Below are 17,473 nucleotides of genomic sequence, written 5' to 3' on the forward strand. Positions count from 1 at the left end.
CTCTTCCAGAGGTGACCAGTTCGTTTACAAGCAAGTGTAGATGAGCCCACACTGGGTCATCTGGTGTGGCCACAGCCAGTACAGTAGGTGGCTCCCAGTACTGCTTGGGCCAGGAAGGACTGGTCTGATGTGCTCCTGGCACAGGGCGAGGCCCCTTCCTGCCCCAGCTCCCGCCCCTCCCGGACCTAGCACTACTGTCCAGAACTGCCCTCCTGCCTGGCAGGCAGACACCAGACACGCTTAGCACGCCGGCTTCCCGACACAGCCTTGGGAGCCAAGGATTTGACTCTGAGGAGGAGTGGAAACAGCAGCCACCAGAGGGATTGGAGGCTTGGCTGCCAGGAGCCTGGCCAGGATTCTCAGGTAGAGCTCTGGGACCTCCCACCTGCCTGCAGGCTGCTGCCTGCCCCAGGGGGTTGAGTTTGGGGAGAGCAATGGGATACTTGCACAGGCTGCCATCCACCTAGTGCAACAGATGGGAGGGGCATTGTACAGATGGGGAAACTGAGGCCCAGAGAGGGGAAGTGCAGACGGAGTCATACCTCAACCACAGTCTGGTTCTCCAGATACTGGGTGAATGTAGAATAAATACTCCTACATACAAGGACGGGAAGACAGGTGTTTGGGGGGAGGGAGGGAACGAAAGAGGATGGGGGTGGAGAAGCTGAGCTGTTTCCAGTGAGGGAGGCACACTTCCACCCACTCCCCAGATCTATAGGGGTTACTGAATGAGATAATATGCAATCCATCCCACTCTATACCTTCACCCCATCCCATGACATCAAGGAGACCCACTGGCAGGGGCAACAGCTGAAAGAGCCAGTTGGATGATTTGAGCCCTAGGCTCTGAGCTTCCCTTGAACCACTGCATACAGTTCTTGTAGGAGCTATGTGCAGTCATAGCCCCATCTTAGAGATGGGGAAACTGAGGCGCAGGAGGTGAAAAGACTTGTCTGATAGCTTGAGGTCTGAGCTCATCACATACTGCAGGGTCCTGTGGAACATCCAGTTGGCACCCTAAGGTGGAGCCCAAGGGTACTAGAGAGTGGCTGAGGATGGACGCATGAGCATCATGTATCTACCTAACACCTGCTGTGACCTGCCAAGAGCCAGGAAAGCTGGACCACCAGGGTGGGGGTGAGGCGGAGGGGTGGGGGCGTGTGTGAACTCACCACCCACATCATTCACAGGGTCAGTGGGATGTGAAGGAGGTTTTGAAAAGTGTCAGAGTGGAATGCCCAATAGCCTCCACCCTGAACCCCTTCAAACCACGGACAGAACCTTCGAGAGCTACCTCCTTCCCACCACAGAGCAGAGAGACTGTCCCTGCAGAGTTTCCCCATCCCCAAGGATAGCCCCCACTAGGAGGAAAGTCCGCACACTAACTTCAGTGTGGGAGCGCGCACAGCTCACAGGAGGGGCACGGTGGGGGATGGGAAGGCTGGAAAAGGACTTCTTAGATAAAGAGTTGGCTGTGTGCACTCTTTACCCAAGGTGCTTCGTGTACCCCTAGCAACCATGCTGGCATCCGACTGGCTGGCATCCAATCTGCTATCCTACAGGGAGAAATGTCTCTGGTGCAGAAAGGTAAAGCAACTCGCTGGGGCAGCGTTCTTCCTTACAGACCTAATCTCTGTCCCCTAGCCTGTCAGCTGGGCACTGTGCTCCAGCCTGTCATGGGAGTGTCCTGCCTATCACATTCCAGTCTCCTGTAAAGAAAATAAGAATTTAACATTCACACTTAGAGGACTATCCCTGTTCTGGGCCTGTTTCTCCATCTGCCAAGTGTGTTCCCAACCTACTGAGCCCCCAGGGAGGCAGTGGATCTTCAGTCCCAGGCATTTGTAGGCAGATGGTTCAGTGAATACTGATTTTGTTTGTACGAAGGCAACCCCAGCATTGTCCAGAAGAGTGCGAGGCTTGCCATGGGGTGCCTTCCCAGAGGCTGTGTGACTCAGGCCACCAGATGCTCCCAGGATGCTTCTGGATGCCGTGCTCATGGGGGATGTCCTCACACCTTTGATTTGGGAACAAAGGGCTGAGCTCTGTTCCCGGACAGTGTGGGTGGTAGCTCAGGGCCCAGGTGATGGACTTAGTCCCTCTCTGTTTGCTCCTCCGATAACTGTGCTGACCTTGGTTAATATTCACTAGCAGACTCCCCCATGGCCCCTCGGCACCCACTGTTTAAATACAGACTAGAACACGGGCTCTGCCTCCTCGGTCACCACCCAGCTCTGGGACAGCAAGTTGTGAGTATATGTTTCCCTGGGGAGGTTTTGGAAGGGCCCCTGCGTTCCCACACTTCCCAAGCAGGCAGCAGATCTGGGACCAGAGCGATACTAGGAAGATAAAGTTCATCGCACCTGTGGCTCCTAGGCCTCCTGTTGCCATGGGAACAGCAGTCCCTAAGGTCTCTTCTTGAACCAAGGTGCCCAGTACCTAGCTAGTACCTTCAGGTGATAGGAGGCTAAGACGTGAAGGGGCCAAGGGGCAGCCACAGCTGTTTCCAGGCAGGCACCACCTGCCCTTCTCCGGCCTTTCCTGTGTGGCTTTTTCAGGCCTTTCCCGCTCCTGTGTTGTGGGGTGTTGTGGGGTGTGGACCTTCCCCTTCAGCAGATAAGCAAGGTAAGACTGGAGGGACAGTGGGAACTGTGACTCTCAGGCTGGCCTCTCCAACTGCACCCCAAATTCACATTCTGGGGCCTCAGCCTGTAGACCTCAGGGTGCCTGACTGTCCTAGGCATTGTGGCCTGTGAGCTATCCTTGCATCATAGGTGTGTGTGTGTGTGTGTGTGTGTGTGTGTGTGTGTGTGTGAGAGAGAGAGAGAGAGAGAGAGAGAGACAGAGACAGAGACAGACAGAGAGAGAGAGACAGAGAGAGAGAGAGAGACAGAGAGAGACAGACAGAGAGAGAGAGAGAGAGAGAGAGAAAGAGAGAGAGAGACAGAGACAGAGACAGAGAGAGAGAGAGATTTCAGCTTTCAGCTCCACAGGCCCCTCAGAGGAGGCTTATCCCCATTTTACAGACAAGGAGATGGGAAACACAAAGGAGAATACTTTGTGTTAATCTTACACAGCACAGTGTTCAAACCGGGGCGTACTCCTGATCTTGCCGACTGAGACATCTTTTCCTCTGGGCTAACCTCCAGGCACCTGATAGTAGCTGTAGCTTAATGGCTCTGCTCTGTGAGGCAGAAGACCTTCACCCTTTCTCCAGTCAACCTTGGCCTTTGGAGGATGGGAGGGATTTGGTTTACCACTGTGGTGTTTTGGAGACTAAGGTGGGCAAGGTCAAGGTGACCAGATCCCCATGATTCCACTGAAATAGCCAGAGCGGGAGTAATGGGTTCTTCTGGGCTCTTTGTACTGTCTCTGCCTTGGTCTCTGTGAACCAATCAGTAACTGATTCTCGGAGAGGCTAAGCAGCTGGTGTAAGGTCATAGAGAATAACAGCGGGCCTCCGACTTTGCCATTTTAGCACCAATGATTCTGTCCTTTAGCCAAGCCACCTCTGACATCTGTTTCAAGTCTTCCGGCTTCAATGTTGTACATAGAGAAGCGCTCAGTCCTAGAACTAACCCATGGGGTTAAGCACTAGCTCTTTTCCAGAATGGTTCTGTGGGTTTTCGGATGTGGATTAGCCTGTTTGGACCTTAGTTTTTCTTTTCACAAAGTAGAATGAATACAAAGCATTGAGGGTGTTATGCCCAAGTTTCTGGTCCCCAAATGAATTCACGGAGCTAGATTTCCAATGCAAATTACATGAGGGTTTTAAATATTCAAACTCAAGTTTGAACCAGCACCTTTCCAACACCCCAGCATGGTGGGTATGGAAAGGGTGGCAGGGAGGCCTGGGAGGGTAGAACTTTTAAAGGGGAAACACTGTAGTCAGGGGAGTTCATGTCCTGTCGCCTTGGCATTGGGTAAGGAGGGCATAGGGAAAGGTAGTTTCTGAAACCATTGGTCAGGTTTGGGGCACGAAAACCTAACAACGAGCCATTAGTAACTGGCAAGGTATCTTTACGGACAGGATGCCTCCAAAGGACATCTGGACATTGCTTAATTTTATGACCATGCTCCCTAACTCCTTAATTGGCCATTTTCAGGGTGTCTGTTCAAATTCTGCTGTGGTAGCATATTTCTGGAATTGAGATCTGGCCTTAAGATGAAGTCCCTTATTTAAAACAGAGTTTGCAAAATCAGGTCCTCTCACGGAAAGGCTAGATAAGATAGGTATAAGGCCTGTTTAGTGAGAACATCTATAAGGACTACAGCTAATACTCCTGTTTGCACAGCGCATGGCTGCTAACAGGCGGTGCACCTGATGGTGATGGACAGGCACCTGACTAGCAGGAGCCCTTCTCTGGTCATGGGGGGCTCTGAACAAGGTCTTAGAACAAGCTCCCATGTGCAGGTGCAGGGGCTTGGGAGACTCCAGTGCCTGTAGGTACTCTGAGCCTGTCTTGGTTCCTGCCACACCCCTTTCTTCAAAGGACTTTTCTCTCCACCGTGCAAACAGGAACTGAGGCTTAAAGAGATGAGATCATTTGCCTAAGGCCACTGGCAGTAAGTGGAGGAGCTGGGCTCCCACAGGTTGTGACCTGCCTCAGTTGATTCTCTGGAGCGTTCATTTTCTGCTCCTAGCTGGATATGGTATAGAATGAAGCAAACCAGGAGGCATCACCTTTCTCTTGCCTCCCAAAGGCCACTCCCCCCAGCCTCTGAAGTCAGAATGTCACCCGAGCTATCACCAGCTTTTTGGCTTTTGTGACCCAACACCACAAGAGCTTAAGCTTCTTCCTCCTTTCCAGTTGACCTGGGGGTCATAGGTCACCTCTTACAGATCAGGGAGAAAGCAAGGCTCAGGACCCTGAGCTTCAGAGGAACAGGTTGGAATGCAAAATGCACCTGACTGGACGTGTCAGACCAGAGTCAGGGCCTGTGATGAATCCGTTGTCAACTTGTTTGCCTAGGGCAGTAGTGAGGCACTGAGGGCCTGCTCAAGGAGGATTAACTGAGGTGATAATCTGCCCCAAATGTGTGTGGTTCCTCCCACGGGCGGCGGGGGGGGGGGGGGGGGGGGATGAGGGGGGGGTGGTCTCAGATAGAATCGAAAGACAAAGTGAGCTGAGCTCTCTTCCTCCGCCTTTACCTCGCCCTCTGCGATGTGAGCCAGCAGCCACTTTAGGCTGCTGCCACCAGCATGCCTTCCTACCGTGAAGTACCATATCCCCTCAAATCGTGACCAGAATAAACCTCTCCCACTTAAGTGACTTTTCAACTATTTGACCCACTCCTGACATTTCCAGGAACTCATTTCCTGGAACTCATGCTGCGTCAGTCAGTGGCAGGTTCTCTCCAGGCCTCAGACCCTTCACCATCAGAGGAGGAAATCAAAGAGGTGATGGGACATGGGGAAGATGGAAGAGAGTGTGTTCGCCCTAGCAGGGCATCTCTCCTGCCCAATGCTAGCCTTGCCTCCTTAAAGCTCATCAGTAACCCCCCAAATAGGAGAGCACCCCCTTTCATCCCTCCCTAGACAGAGACCCTTGGAACTAGAGTCTGATGTATTGGGATGAAAAAATGGCTCCGTCTGTACAATGTTTGCCAAACAAACATGAAGACCAAAGTTTGCCCCCTAGAACCCAAGTAACAAAACCAGGTGTGGGGGCATGGTCTTGTAATCCCAGCACTGGGGAGATGGGCACAGGCAGGTCTCTGGCTTTCTAGCCAGCTAGCCTAGCTGGATTGTTAGGCTCCAGGCCAAAGAGACACTGTTTCATAAGAAAAGTTGCATGACACCTGAAGAGCCACCTGAAGAGGACCTCTGGCCCCTCTCTCTCTCTCTCTCTCTCTCTCTCTCTCTCTCTATATATATATATATATATATATATATATATATATATATATGTGTGTGTGTGTGTGTGTGTGTGTGTGTGTGTGTGTGTATGTGTGTGTGTGTGAGTGCACACGTGCACACACACATTTACACACATATAGAATACAGCATCTGTGCACAGGGCATCTCCTCCTCTTAACTCTCCCCAGACCCACTTCATACTCCTGAGGCGGCGCTGTCTAGGTTGTGCTTCCCAAATGCTGTTGAATGCCTAGTGAACAGTGATGGTCATGCCAGGACTTGAAGCCACAACCTCTGGCCTGAGGTCACTTGGTGTTTTATCCCCACCCTGTGAAGGCCCAAGCTCTTGGTGAAGGTGGGAAATTTCCACAGGATTCACCAAAATCCAAACAGGAAGCAACCGAGACATGAGAGAGATGGAAATACACAGAACTAGATCCAGTGCTGTCCCAGCCTTAAGACACTGCCTGGTTTAAGAAAACATTAGCATGTATTATGCAATGTGTGGCCGGCCCTCCAGATCATTCACACCGAAGAGCAGAAAGCACCATGGTGGGCCGAGAGATGTCCCTGCTTCGTTTTGTTGTGTACTTGGAAAGACCCTTCACAGGTCGAGGGCAGGCAAAACTCAGTCTTCAACATTAGCTTTGTTTGCAAGTCTCAGACTTGAGGGCGCCTTTTATTAAACTGAGATTATAGTTTTAACTATGGGTCTAGGGGTTGTAGAATGTTCACCTAGCACACGTGAAGCCCAGAGCTACACAAAGAGGTCACGGTAGTACATACCTGTCATCCCAGTGCTCAAGAGGTAGAGGTAGGAGGATCCGGCTTTCAGGGTCATCCTCAGCTACATAGTGAGTTTAAGGCTCTCCTGGGACACATGAAATCATCTCAAAAATTTTTTAAAGCTTTTTTTTCATTATTGAATTAATAACAAACACATTCTTTATAGCTCCAGCCTCTGTTTCCCTGTCTAGAAAGAGAGAATGAGGTTGTAGACTAGAAGCTTGTGGCACGTCAGTCGAGGGGGATTTGTATGGAACAGGGAAGGCTGGGACTGCGGATGTAACCTTGACTTTGACCACCTCCAAACAGAGGCTGCCCTGTCTGGTGCATGCCAGGCCTTGCCCCTCCCTCTTGCCTCACTGAGCCACACAAAACATTGCCCCGCCTGCCTGTTTCTCCAGCATTTGAATTAGCAACATCTGCCACCCCTCTGTCCCCAAGACTGCCTTTTGAGAGCTCATCTGTGGAAGGTTTGAATGGTGACACTTAGTGCACTGAATTCTCCCAGCCCCATTTTGTACCTGAGGCAAAATAAGGATCAGCGAGATCCAATGACTTGTCCTGGCTTTCCCGGGTGTTGGGTGTCAGAACCTGGGTTAGAACTCAGGGTTGTCAGGGATGGGTCTTCCCCTCTACCGCACACATATCCCTCCCATAACTAAAGCAGAGGCAGTAACTTCTGCTCTTCCAGAACCGAGACAGGAGTGGTGGCAAGATGGCAGAGGGAAGGTCAACCCAACATGAGGCTGGAGATGCAGAGTGGTGACGGTCCCTCTCTCAGGGAAAGCCACTAGATACTGAGCTTCCTTGTGGGCACTGAGTGGAGACAGCCCCTGTGTGCCCCCTCCTTCTCTAGAGATTCATTTTTGTCTTATGTGTATGAGTGTTCTGCCTGCATGTATGTAAGTACACTGTGTGTGTGCTTCTAGTGCCTGAGAGGACCGAAGAAGGCACCAGAGACCCTGAAACTAGTAACAGATGTTGTAATCTGCCTGGGAATCGAACCCAGGTCCTCTGCTGGAGGACCAAGTGCTCTTACCTGCTGAACCATCTCTCTGGCCCACCTGGGTTGTTTCTTTACAGCCTTAAACTTCCCATGTGCCCAGGTTCCTGGCTACCAACATTCATCTCTTCTCCTTATGACAATCACCACACCTTCAACATGGTCTCTCTGGGGACCAGAGGTGACACCCACACCTGGATTCTGGAAACCGTCCATGGGTTTTTCTGGTTTCAAGTGACTGTAGTCTGGGTCATCCCCTGCTCCCCTTGTAATTACTGACAAGTCCATTCCTCACCCCGAGCCTTGGTTTCTTCCTTGTAAAATGGGGCTGGGGCTTGTGACTCAAAATCATTGCAGGTGGGAGTTGAGCTGAAGAGAGCACGGGCCAGGAACCAGACCACTCATTGTGTGTGGCTTAGACCTGTTGCATTATTTGTTGACTTTATTTTTTTTTAACATTTATTTTTATTTTTATTTTTTTTTCAATTTATTTATTTATTAAGGATTTCTGCCTCCTCCCCGCAACTGCCTCCCATTTCCCTCCCCCTCCCCCGATCAAGTCCCCCTCCCTCATCTGCTCAAAGAGCAATCAGGGTTCCCTGGCCTGTGGAAAGCCCAAGGGTCGCCCACCTCTATCCAGGTCTCCTAAGGTGAGCATCCAAACTGCCTAGGCTCCCCCAAAGCCAGTACGTGCAGTAGGATCAAAAACCCACTGCGACCTACCTCTGGATCCAGCAATACCACTCTTGGGAATATACCCAAGAGAGGCCCTATCATACAACAAAAGTATATGCTCAACTATGTTCATGGCAGCATTGTTTGTAATAGCCAGAACCTGGAAACAACCTAGATGCCCTTCAACGGAAGAATGGATGAAGAAAGTATGGAATATATACATATTTGTTGACTTTAAATGTGGTCTTAATATCTCCCTTACCAGCGACCTGAAGGGGAGCAATGGTCTTCCCACAAGACCCTGGGAGTTCACACACATGAGGGCTCAGGAAAGCACTGGACAGATGGAGAGCATTCGGTCTGTTCTTGCTCTTTGTTTTCACACATGCTTGTGTGTGAGGTGTGAGCATGTGTGTGTGTGCTTACATGTATGTGGAAATGTGTGCATGCGGGAAACTCACATTGATGTCGGATGATCTCCTCAACCACTCTCCACTTTGCTTATGGAGGCAGTGTCTCTCACTGCTCCAAGAGCTCAGAGATCCTGGTTAGCAAATCAGTCAGCTTGTCTCTGCCCCCCATGCCCCGCCCCTGTGTTGAGACTGCAGATGGCTTCTGTGCCCACATATCCTGTGGGTTCTAGACACCCTCTTCTCGCACTTACATAATAAGAACAGAACTGTCTCCAATTTTCTTTTAACAGTTTTACTTCAATGATAGCAATTTGGAACAGTGCTTGATCTAGGCTGGCATGCAGCAGCTATTATTAGGCCCTGGTTATTTTTTGCATTGTGCCAAGTTGTAGCTGACGGGAGTCACCACAGCCCCGACTCCCTCTCAGCTTGCATCTCTTTCTGTGTCTTACAGAAAAATGACATCCTCTTTATCAAGGGGCATCCTGCTGCTGGCAGGCCTGTGCTGCCTAGTCCCCAGCTTCCTGGCTGAGGATGCCCAGAAGACAGAGGCTTCCCAGCAGGAGCAAGAGCATGCAGCCTGCCGTAAGATTGCTCCAAATCTGGCAGACTTTGCCTTCAGTCTATATCGGGAGTTGGCCCATCAGTCCAATACCACCAACATCTTCTTCTCTCCTGTGAGCATCACCACGGCCTTTGCCATGCTCTCCCTAGGATCCAAGGGTGTCACTCACACCCAGATTCTAGAGGGCCTGGAATTCAACCTCACAGAAGTAGGCGAGGCTGAGATCCACAAGGGCTACCATCACCTCCTCCAGACCCTCAACAAGCCAGACAATGAGCTTCAGCTGACCACAGGCAATGGCCTGTTCGTCCAAAAGAGTCTGAAGCTGGCGGAGAAGTTCCTGGAAGAAGTCAAGAACAATTACCACTCAGAACCCTTCCCCGTCGACTTCACAGACTCAGAAGAGGCCAAGAAAGTGATCAATGGTTTTGTGGAGAAGGGAACCCAAGGAAAGATAGTCGATTTAGTGAAGGACCTTGACAAGGACACAGTTCTCGCCCTGGTGAACTACATTTTCTTTAAAGGTAAGAGGGCACAAGCAGCTTGAGCTGGTTCTGGGTGTCTCCACACATATTCTCAAGGGCCAGTTTCTGAGTTCTCACTCAGGGCTGTGTCACTCCGTCTCACCACCTTCCTTACTCGCTGGTGGGTAAGCTCTGTCATATTCTAAATCATCACTAAGTTTGGGAATTGTCAATGATAAAATCCACCAGCTTCTTTGAAGTGGGCTGATCAGAGACCTTATTGTGTTCATGCTCATTGAAGACCCCTATAAAGAAGTCTTAGAATAGGCAATCCTTCCCCAGCCTCAGAACCAAGGGTATCAGGTGTTATGGAGAACACTGTTCCATAGAACATACTTTGAGTATGAACTCTGGAAACATGGGATTGAATTTTGCCTCTACTGTCTTTTAGTTTTGATGTTGGACAAGTCATTTTACATGTTTGGGGTATGACTGTCCACATGACTAGCTACAAAGCTGCTGTGAGGTGATAAAGGGATTAGTGACTAGTGTACACAGGGATAGTTTGGAAGGAAACACTTGATCAACTATCCTTGACCCTAGGCATGGCCTTCAGCCTGGACATGGTTAGGTCAGGGATCTATGGTAAGCACCTATATCCCAGAGAAACCATCTGAGCAGGGTCTGGGAGTCAAAGCCAGGAGTCTCTCTGCCCTTCAAGGCTGCCTTCTCCTTAGGCAGAGTCTTACAGAACAGAATATCAGGTCACATCCAGCACAGCTCAAGTCTTGGCTTTTCTGTCACAAGGGCAAGCGCCAACCCCTCCCCAAACCCTTCACCTCTTCCCATCCGATAAGAAGATGGAGCCAGGGCTCCTGATGCCCTTCTACTTCTGAGGGCCTTGACAGTGGATCCCTGAGAGCCTTGTCCACTCTGACAGCTTTGGTGATGGGTCCTTGAGAGCCTTGCTTACCCTAGTGGCCTTGTAGATGTGTCTCTGAGACTCTTACCCGTTCTGATGTCCTTGTTGGTGGGTCTCTGGGGCCCCTGCTCACTCCGGTGATCAATGATGGTGGTCTTACACAGCAGATGGCTTTTTGCACTGAACCCAAAGGACATTTATTCTGAGTGATAACTGAACTCACAGTTCCCAACAAGTGCATCACCCATGATAAGAAGCTAGCAAATGGAATTGCTGTCAAGATTTCCACTTATAACCCCAAGTCACCTTTCCATGAACATCTAATACTTATTCAAAATGCTTTCTAGGCACAACGGGGATGGTAGCTGTCAGCTTTTGTAATCTGTAAAGCGCGAGTCCTTCTCTAGGTCTGAGTTACCCTCACCAAAGTCCCTGGGCAACCTGGAAGGCTGGTAGTGTCCGCTGGTCACATGGAAAGCCAAGGCCTGGGCCACCACCTTACTAAGCTCTCTTCCCTCTCCCTGCCCCACCCCCTACAGGAAAGTGGAAGAAGCCTTTCGACGCAAAGCACACTGAGGAAGCTGACTTCCACGTGGATAAGTCTACCACGGTGAAGGTGCCCATGATGAACCGCCTGGGCATGTTTGACGTGCATCACTGCAGTACCCTGTCCAGCTGGATCCTGCTGATGGATTACCTTGGCAACGCCACTGCCATCTTCATCCTGCCTGATGATGGGCAGATGCAGCATCTGGAGCAAACTCTTACCAAGGAACTCATTGGCAAGTTCCTGGCGCACAGGCATACAAGGTGACTCCCCGGACAGAGACTTTCCCCTGAGTGTCCTGACCTAAATGTCACAAGGTGCTTGCAGAGGGTGGACTCAATGCCAAGGCCACAGCTAAGTGCATAATCTTGGGCTAAAATAGCCTTCAGCTCAGATAGTGCCAGGTAGAGTCTGGGGAGGGACAAGGCCCCTGATGAGACAGCCCTGCCCCTGCTTTAGAGGGGCTTCCATCCCCAGAGGACATGGGATATTCTAACCCAGAGCCCCGGGGCTGGGGCATCAGCAGTACTAGCATACATTATGCATTAACTAAGAACTGAGACTGGTCTCAAATCTTGGGCAAAGATGAAGGTAGAGGTTGGGGTGGGAAGTTTACAGAATGCAGGAGAGCCTGAATGAACAGCAATAGAGATCTCCGGGCGGCTTTACAAAAGGTTCTGTTCTTCTGCCACTCCTCAGGGCAGCTTCTAGGTCTCCAGAACCAGGTAGTCCTAAAGTTTGCTCCTCAGAACCCAGGCTCTGCTGCCTGTTGGATGAGCTTCAGACCTGAGGTTAGGAGTGGGTAGAGGTGGCCTCTCTGCTGCTTGGCCTGGCCTCTTCTTTGGCTTAATACCCATCAAAGTACAGAGGACCAGACACTGCTGGGTCCAGAATAGGTGGCATATCCTGAGGGCCAGTAAGACCCTATTGGGATCGCCTCTTGACCTATGGAAGTTGAGAGTTGAGCCTTCAGTCCTGGGAGGGTGTGGAATGTCAACTCTGCTACAAGGCCCTAGTTCCCTTGATAATCAGATCCAAGGGTATCCTTGGATCGAGAGGAGGGATTGACCAAACACCACAGGGCATACATAGTGAAACATAGTTCCATGTGAATACCCTGAATCTGCCCGAATTCTCAGAGGAGGTGACCCCTAGGGGCTTCCAAGAGCCAGTCTGGTTGATCTCATTATCTTATGCTAGATGGGGACCATGTCAAAGAAAAGCACATCAAGAAGCTTTCTCGTCCTGCAGTGGGTAGTGACGTGTTCCCTGGGAGAATCAGCCAGAAACAATTCCACAACAACAATTCTGGTCTCAGCAGATCCCAGAGGTCCCAAGAAACTCCTTTAACTTGAACTCCTTCCTGGCCCCCCAGGTCAGCCAATCTTCACTTCCCCAAACTGTCCATCTCTGGAACCTATAACTTGAAGACAGCCTTGAGTTCCCTGGGCATTACCCAGGTCTTCAGCAACGAAGCTGACCTCTCTGGGGTCACAGAGGATGTTGCCCTGAAACTCAACAAGGTGAGGTCATCTCATTATGGAGGTGTGTCTGCAGGGCAGCATAGGGTATGGGGGGAGCTCAGACTCAAGGCTGGGGAAGAGGGAAGGTATTCAGTCTGGGCTGAGCTCTTCCTGAAGACTCGGGATTCACCTGGACGGGATGTGCTGGTCAGATGTCAGCTGGCAGGGTGGGTAGATTTATGGGCCTTCCCTGAGGTGACACCCCAACCCTTGGTTTCCAGGGAATCTGAGTGCTTGGGCTCAGTTTATGTATACTCACATAGAGACTTAGGCCTGGTGACCTCAGAGAGTGTTCAGGCATTTAGAGCTAACTAGTGAGCTGCCAATTTTGAATTTTAAGTTCAACCGAACAGGGCACTGGTTCAGAGAAATGAAAGGCGGTTCAGAATGGGTAGAACATTATGGAGAATCTGGATGTTAAAGATCATCTCCAGAACCCCTGTCACAGCATGCTCACTGGAAGGGAACACTTGCACAGGGGACATGAAGTTCCTTTCCTTGGGAAGCTATGAGCTGCACCTAAGGCCATGAGAGATGGAATCAGGAAGGGAGAATGGAGGGAAGTGGACCAAGGCAGGCAAAGATTAAGGAGACAAGGAGAGGGCTCAGGCCATCACCATGAAAGGGGACTTGGGGAGGACTAGGAGACATGGAGGGAGACACATTCGCTAGTGATGTCCTCCCTGAGTGAGTCCCACACAAGATCTTGCTCCAGCCAGGAGTGGCCATCACGCCACCTACGACCCGCCTTTGCTTCTCTCTCCACAGGCTGTGCATAAGGCCGTGCTGAGCATCGATGAGACAGGGACAGAAGCTACAGGAGCCACAGTTTTGGAAGCCATCCCCATGTCTGTGCCCCCTGAGGTGAACTTTAACAGCCCTTTCCTTGTCATAATATATGATAGCCTGACCCAGAGCCCCCTCTTCGTGGGAAAAGTGGTGGACCCCACACAATAATCACCACTCTCATGTCCTCCTTTCTGGATTGGGTCCCCTCCCCAATGGCATTAAACACATGCTGGCCTGGCCCATGCCTGAGGGCTTCTGCAAATCCTTGACTCTGTGGTTTTTGTATCTCTTTATGCCTGGTTTGTTGCAGACTTGAGGTCACAGGGTGTCTTGGTGTCCCCTCCATCCAAACAAATAGGTTGTGGGCAGGGGACCATGGCTGAGACCACGGACTCTGGTCCTGGAACCATTTACTCTCCGAAACATCTGTCATCTCTGGAAATCCAGAGGGGACCACATGGCTCATGCTCAAAAAACCCGGGGTTCACCAAGTGCCCATGCTCCTTACTGAGCTATCTCCCTTTGTCCTATGTCCCGGGCTGGAGTCTCGCCACACTGCCAATGGGACCGCACCCCACGGTGACCCTGTCAGTCTCCCAGGGCTGCCAGCTCAGGACCAGGCTGTCAGCTTCAGCATCTCTAGTTCCATGAAGGCAGGACCACAAGCCCCTGTCATTCCACTGTGTTACCTCACCATGACCAGCCCCTCCATTTCACCTGGAATTTCCTGAGAAGGGATAGAGGAGATTGTTGGTGGTGACTGATATAAGTCTTTTCCTCGGGATATGTGAACAAACACCTAATCACTCCGGACAGGATACTAATGACATCTCTGCACCCAAGTCTAGTGTGGTGAAGCAATGAGTTTCTTGGGGTAATTTACTGAGCACAGATGACCCGAGGGCAGCACAGCACTGAAAAGCCTGCCCCCAGCATGAGTGACAGCTCAGGCTAGAAGCATTTCCCTGTACAACTTGCAGGCAACTCCACAGAAGAGCTTCCTTTCCCCAACTATTGCTTATTGTCTCCGTATGGTCAGAGAGGGGCTTGTAGGCCCGGGAGGAGCTTATAAATCCCCTCATAACTTTTATAGGCTTCCTGAGTCTTGTTTTCTACTTCCTGTCATGTGTGAGTCCCCTTCCTCCTTCCTCCCTCCAGAAGATAATATTTCAATTCAAAGCAAATAATTACACAACAGAACCCTTCTTCCAAGGAGCTAGGACAGAACCTCAGCCCACTCCTGTGGTTTCTTCCCTGCTCAGGTGTGTGGGACAGGGGCTCACACTTTTCCTGGAGGCAGCTCCTCCCCTGTGAACAGGGTGGACCCCTCCGGGTCTCAGCCTCTGTCTCCATCTCACATACATAGGCCTCCCTGGCCTGATTCTACTTACTCCATGTCTCCCATCTTCATCCTCAGTCACAGGACCAGGGTCTGTGGACAGCTCTGCAGGGGCCATCACAGGGCTCCTAGGCCGTGGGACAGAGCATACCTCTTATGGACCCCAGGGTTCTCCATGGTGACTTCTGCCTGACTCTTTATGGTATCCATGCCCCAGTTCTCTTCTTCTCTGTCCACCTATGGCCTTCTAGGGATGGTCACATCTCCAGAGCTGTGGCAGAAGGTGGTCTTGGGAACCGCCCCAGTCACCAGACCAGAGAGCCCCCGATGACCGCAACAGCCAGAAGTCCATTGGCTGAGTCAGAATGGACCTGTTGTCTGACTTTACCAGGACGCTCTTATTCTGGGGGTGCTCTGTCTACTCTATGCTGACCTAGGATGAGAATGGACAGGAAAGCATCATGTTGAGTCATGGAGTTTCCCAGAATAAAAGGTCACAACTCTGCAAATACACAAGGTTTAGCCTATTATTGGGTCTTGAATGTTGACTGAACAAATGACATATTCACCTTGAGGGGAGGGAAACTCTAACCTCCTCAATGGTTTCTGATGACACAAATGCTGTCAATCACCAGAAAGGCTCCAAACCCTGAGGGTCTGGTGACATGTATTCTGAAGGTACTTGCTGTGTGACCTGAGTGAAGTTGGCAAACTTCTCTGAACCTTGTTCCGCATCACTGATAACCTGAATTTGAACTGGCAAGAGGTTTGGTCAGGGAGCGACTTTCCTAAAATCACAAGAACAGGTTGGGGTGTCGGCTCTGTGGTTTGCCTTTCTGAGCCCCTGCAAATCAGACACCCTCGCTGACCCCCAGCTTTTTCTTATATAGTTCTATGGCCACACCACAATCCTGAATGCAGATAGGCTGTGCTCTCATTCACCCACTTTGCAGATGAGAAAAGTGAGGCTCTGGGAGACTGCCCCCCCCCATGTCACGTAGCTAGTAAGTAGCAAAACTAGTTATCTGGATGGCACCAGTCCCTCCAAACCCTTGTCCCTCAGTCCACTGCTGGCTGCACACCCATCTAGTCCCTCCATCCCCTGGGAACCATGCCAGGACTTCTGCCTGCAATGCCAACCTCAGAGGAAACAGTGCAGCTCCTACCTCCTGCCAATTTGCACTCTCAAGTGTTTTCTGATCCACAGGGCAACAGGGAGACTGTGGTGTCCTGTGTAGCCCAGAGAGAATGTGGGTCTTCTAGTCCCAGGTCTGACTGCCCGCTGTCCGCACACCCCATCCATCGAGCATCAGAATAGCCAAGTGCACGCTGGTCCAACTGCCTTAACTTCTCTGCTCCATTTGCTGGGGGTACCAGATGTTCCAGGTTTGCTCCTTCACAGGCAGGGACCCCCTTGGTTCTGGGGTTAGGTGAGGAGACAGAAAGGCAGATTCAGTGGGGGATGACGCAGTAATGACCTTACCCCTGTGTGATGTGGCTCTGTTAATATCAGGCTGCTGTCGGGACACTTGGAGGGGAGGGGCTGAAGTGTGGGGGGGAATCCTAGCTAATTTGGAGGGGACTATGCTAATTCAGGCGAACGGGAATTTCCTGTTTTCAGGAGAAACTGGCGGGCCCTGGAATCTTTCCTTCGGTTTTACCCTGATTATTTGTAGTTGTGGTAACAGATGCCATTTTGGTCTATTCTGTTTTCACAGAGCCTATTGTAGGAGCTCAGGCCAAAGCCATAACTTCATTAATAATCTGCAAAACCAGTGACTGACGTTTGTCGAACCATCAGAACAGTCACGTTCCATACTCAAGTCAGAAGGCTGGGGCTCAGGAGAGCTGCCCTAAGGCCCTGGGTGTTAGTCAGTACAGAACCTAGTAGGGGGTGCAGGCAGCTCTGCTTTTGAGAGCCCCAGGAAATGAGCAAAGGCAACCAACCACCACCAGCACTCCAGTGCACCCTGCAGGCAGAGCATGGTTATTGCAGTCCGGGACAGATTTACCAGGAACACAATAAAGAACTTCATGCCAGCTGCTCCTATTTATACAAGGCCCATCTTGGAGGTCACATGGTAGCTCCTGGTACAGGACTCAGGGAAAGGTCCTCTCTCCAAGGCAAGCTCCCTCTCCAGCAAGGACACAGAAGCAGCTGGGTCAGGAGACACACTCTAACATGGGGATGCAGTGTGACCTGCGGCGTGCTTCTCATCTTCTCTGTATCTCTGGGTTCTCATTTGTAAATTTATCAGTATCTGCTCTTCAGTGCTCCCATGAAGCCCAGCTTCCAGGTTGGCCTGGGTGCCGATGCAGTGAAGAGGTGGTCTTGTCCCGCTTGAGGCAGGGGCATGTCACTAGCTTAGTCAGCCTGGGTCTAGAAGCTCTACTTCACAAGGGCATTCTAACATCGATTCAGTCACAAATGAAACCCAAAGGCACCCATTTTTTATACTTTGTCTCCAGCGGCTGACACCAGCCAGGGCCAAGAGCAGCCACAGCAGGATGGACAAGCAGTCGATGTCCTCTGAGTGACACCGTCGGTGTCACAATGTCATTCGAGGAGCGGTCAGAGGAACTGCAT

General features: G+C 51.0%; 1 protein-coding gene across 2 annotated transcripts; it reads left to right on the plus strand.

The window, feature by feature from the left end:
• The first annotated feature begins 217 nt into the window (after nucleotides 1-217).
• LOC142835018 (alpha-1-antitrypsin-like) lies at nucleotides 218-13,809 on the plus strand. 2 transcript variants are annotated; one of them, XM_075948109.1, is made up of 5 exons: nucleotides 218-363; nucleotides 9,192-9,826; nucleotides 11,228-11,498; nucleotides 12,611-12,758; nucleotides 13,527-13,809. In XM_075948109.1, the coding sequence occupies exons 2-5, from the start codon at nucleotides 9,196-9,198 to the stop codon at nucleotides 13,713-13,715; spliced, it is 1,239 nt and encodes a 412-aa protein (XP_075804224.1). In that variant the 5' UTR covers nucleotides 218-363; nucleotides 9,192-9,195; the 3' UTR covers nucleotides 13,716-13,809. The 2 variants fall into 2 exon arrangements, with proteins under 2 accessions (XP_075804224.1, XP_075804223.1); XM_075948108.1 differs by lacking the exon at nucleotides 218-363 and adding an exon at nucleotides 2,124-2,249.
• The last annotated feature ends 3,664 nt before the right edge of the window (nucleotides 13,810-17,473 follow it).

Source organism: Microtus pennsylvanicus, chromosome 14 (genome assembly GCF_037038515.1).
Source record: "Microtus pennsylvanicus isolate mMicPen1 chromosome 14, mMicPen1.hap1, whole genome shotgun sequence".
NCBI classification, from domain to species: domain Eukaryota; kingdom Metazoa; phylum Chordata; class Mammalia; order Rodentia; family Cricetidae; genus Microtus; species Microtus pennsylvanicus.

Excerpts from the sequence above, each read along its gene's own strand:
- LOC142835018 (XM_075948109.1), top strand. The coding sequence starts at position 9,196 with ATGACATCCTCTTTATCAAGGGGCATCCTGCTGCTGGCAGGCCTGTGC. Across the intron at positions 9,827-11,227 it reads GAACTACATTTTCTTTAAAG|GAAAGTGGAAGAAGCCTTTC; the intron begins GTAAGAGGGCAC and ends CACCCCCTACAG. Across the intron at positions 11,499-12,610 it reads CTGGCGCACAGGCATACAAG|GTCAGCCAATCTTCACTTCC; the intron begins GTGACTCCCCGG and ends CTGGCCCCCCAG.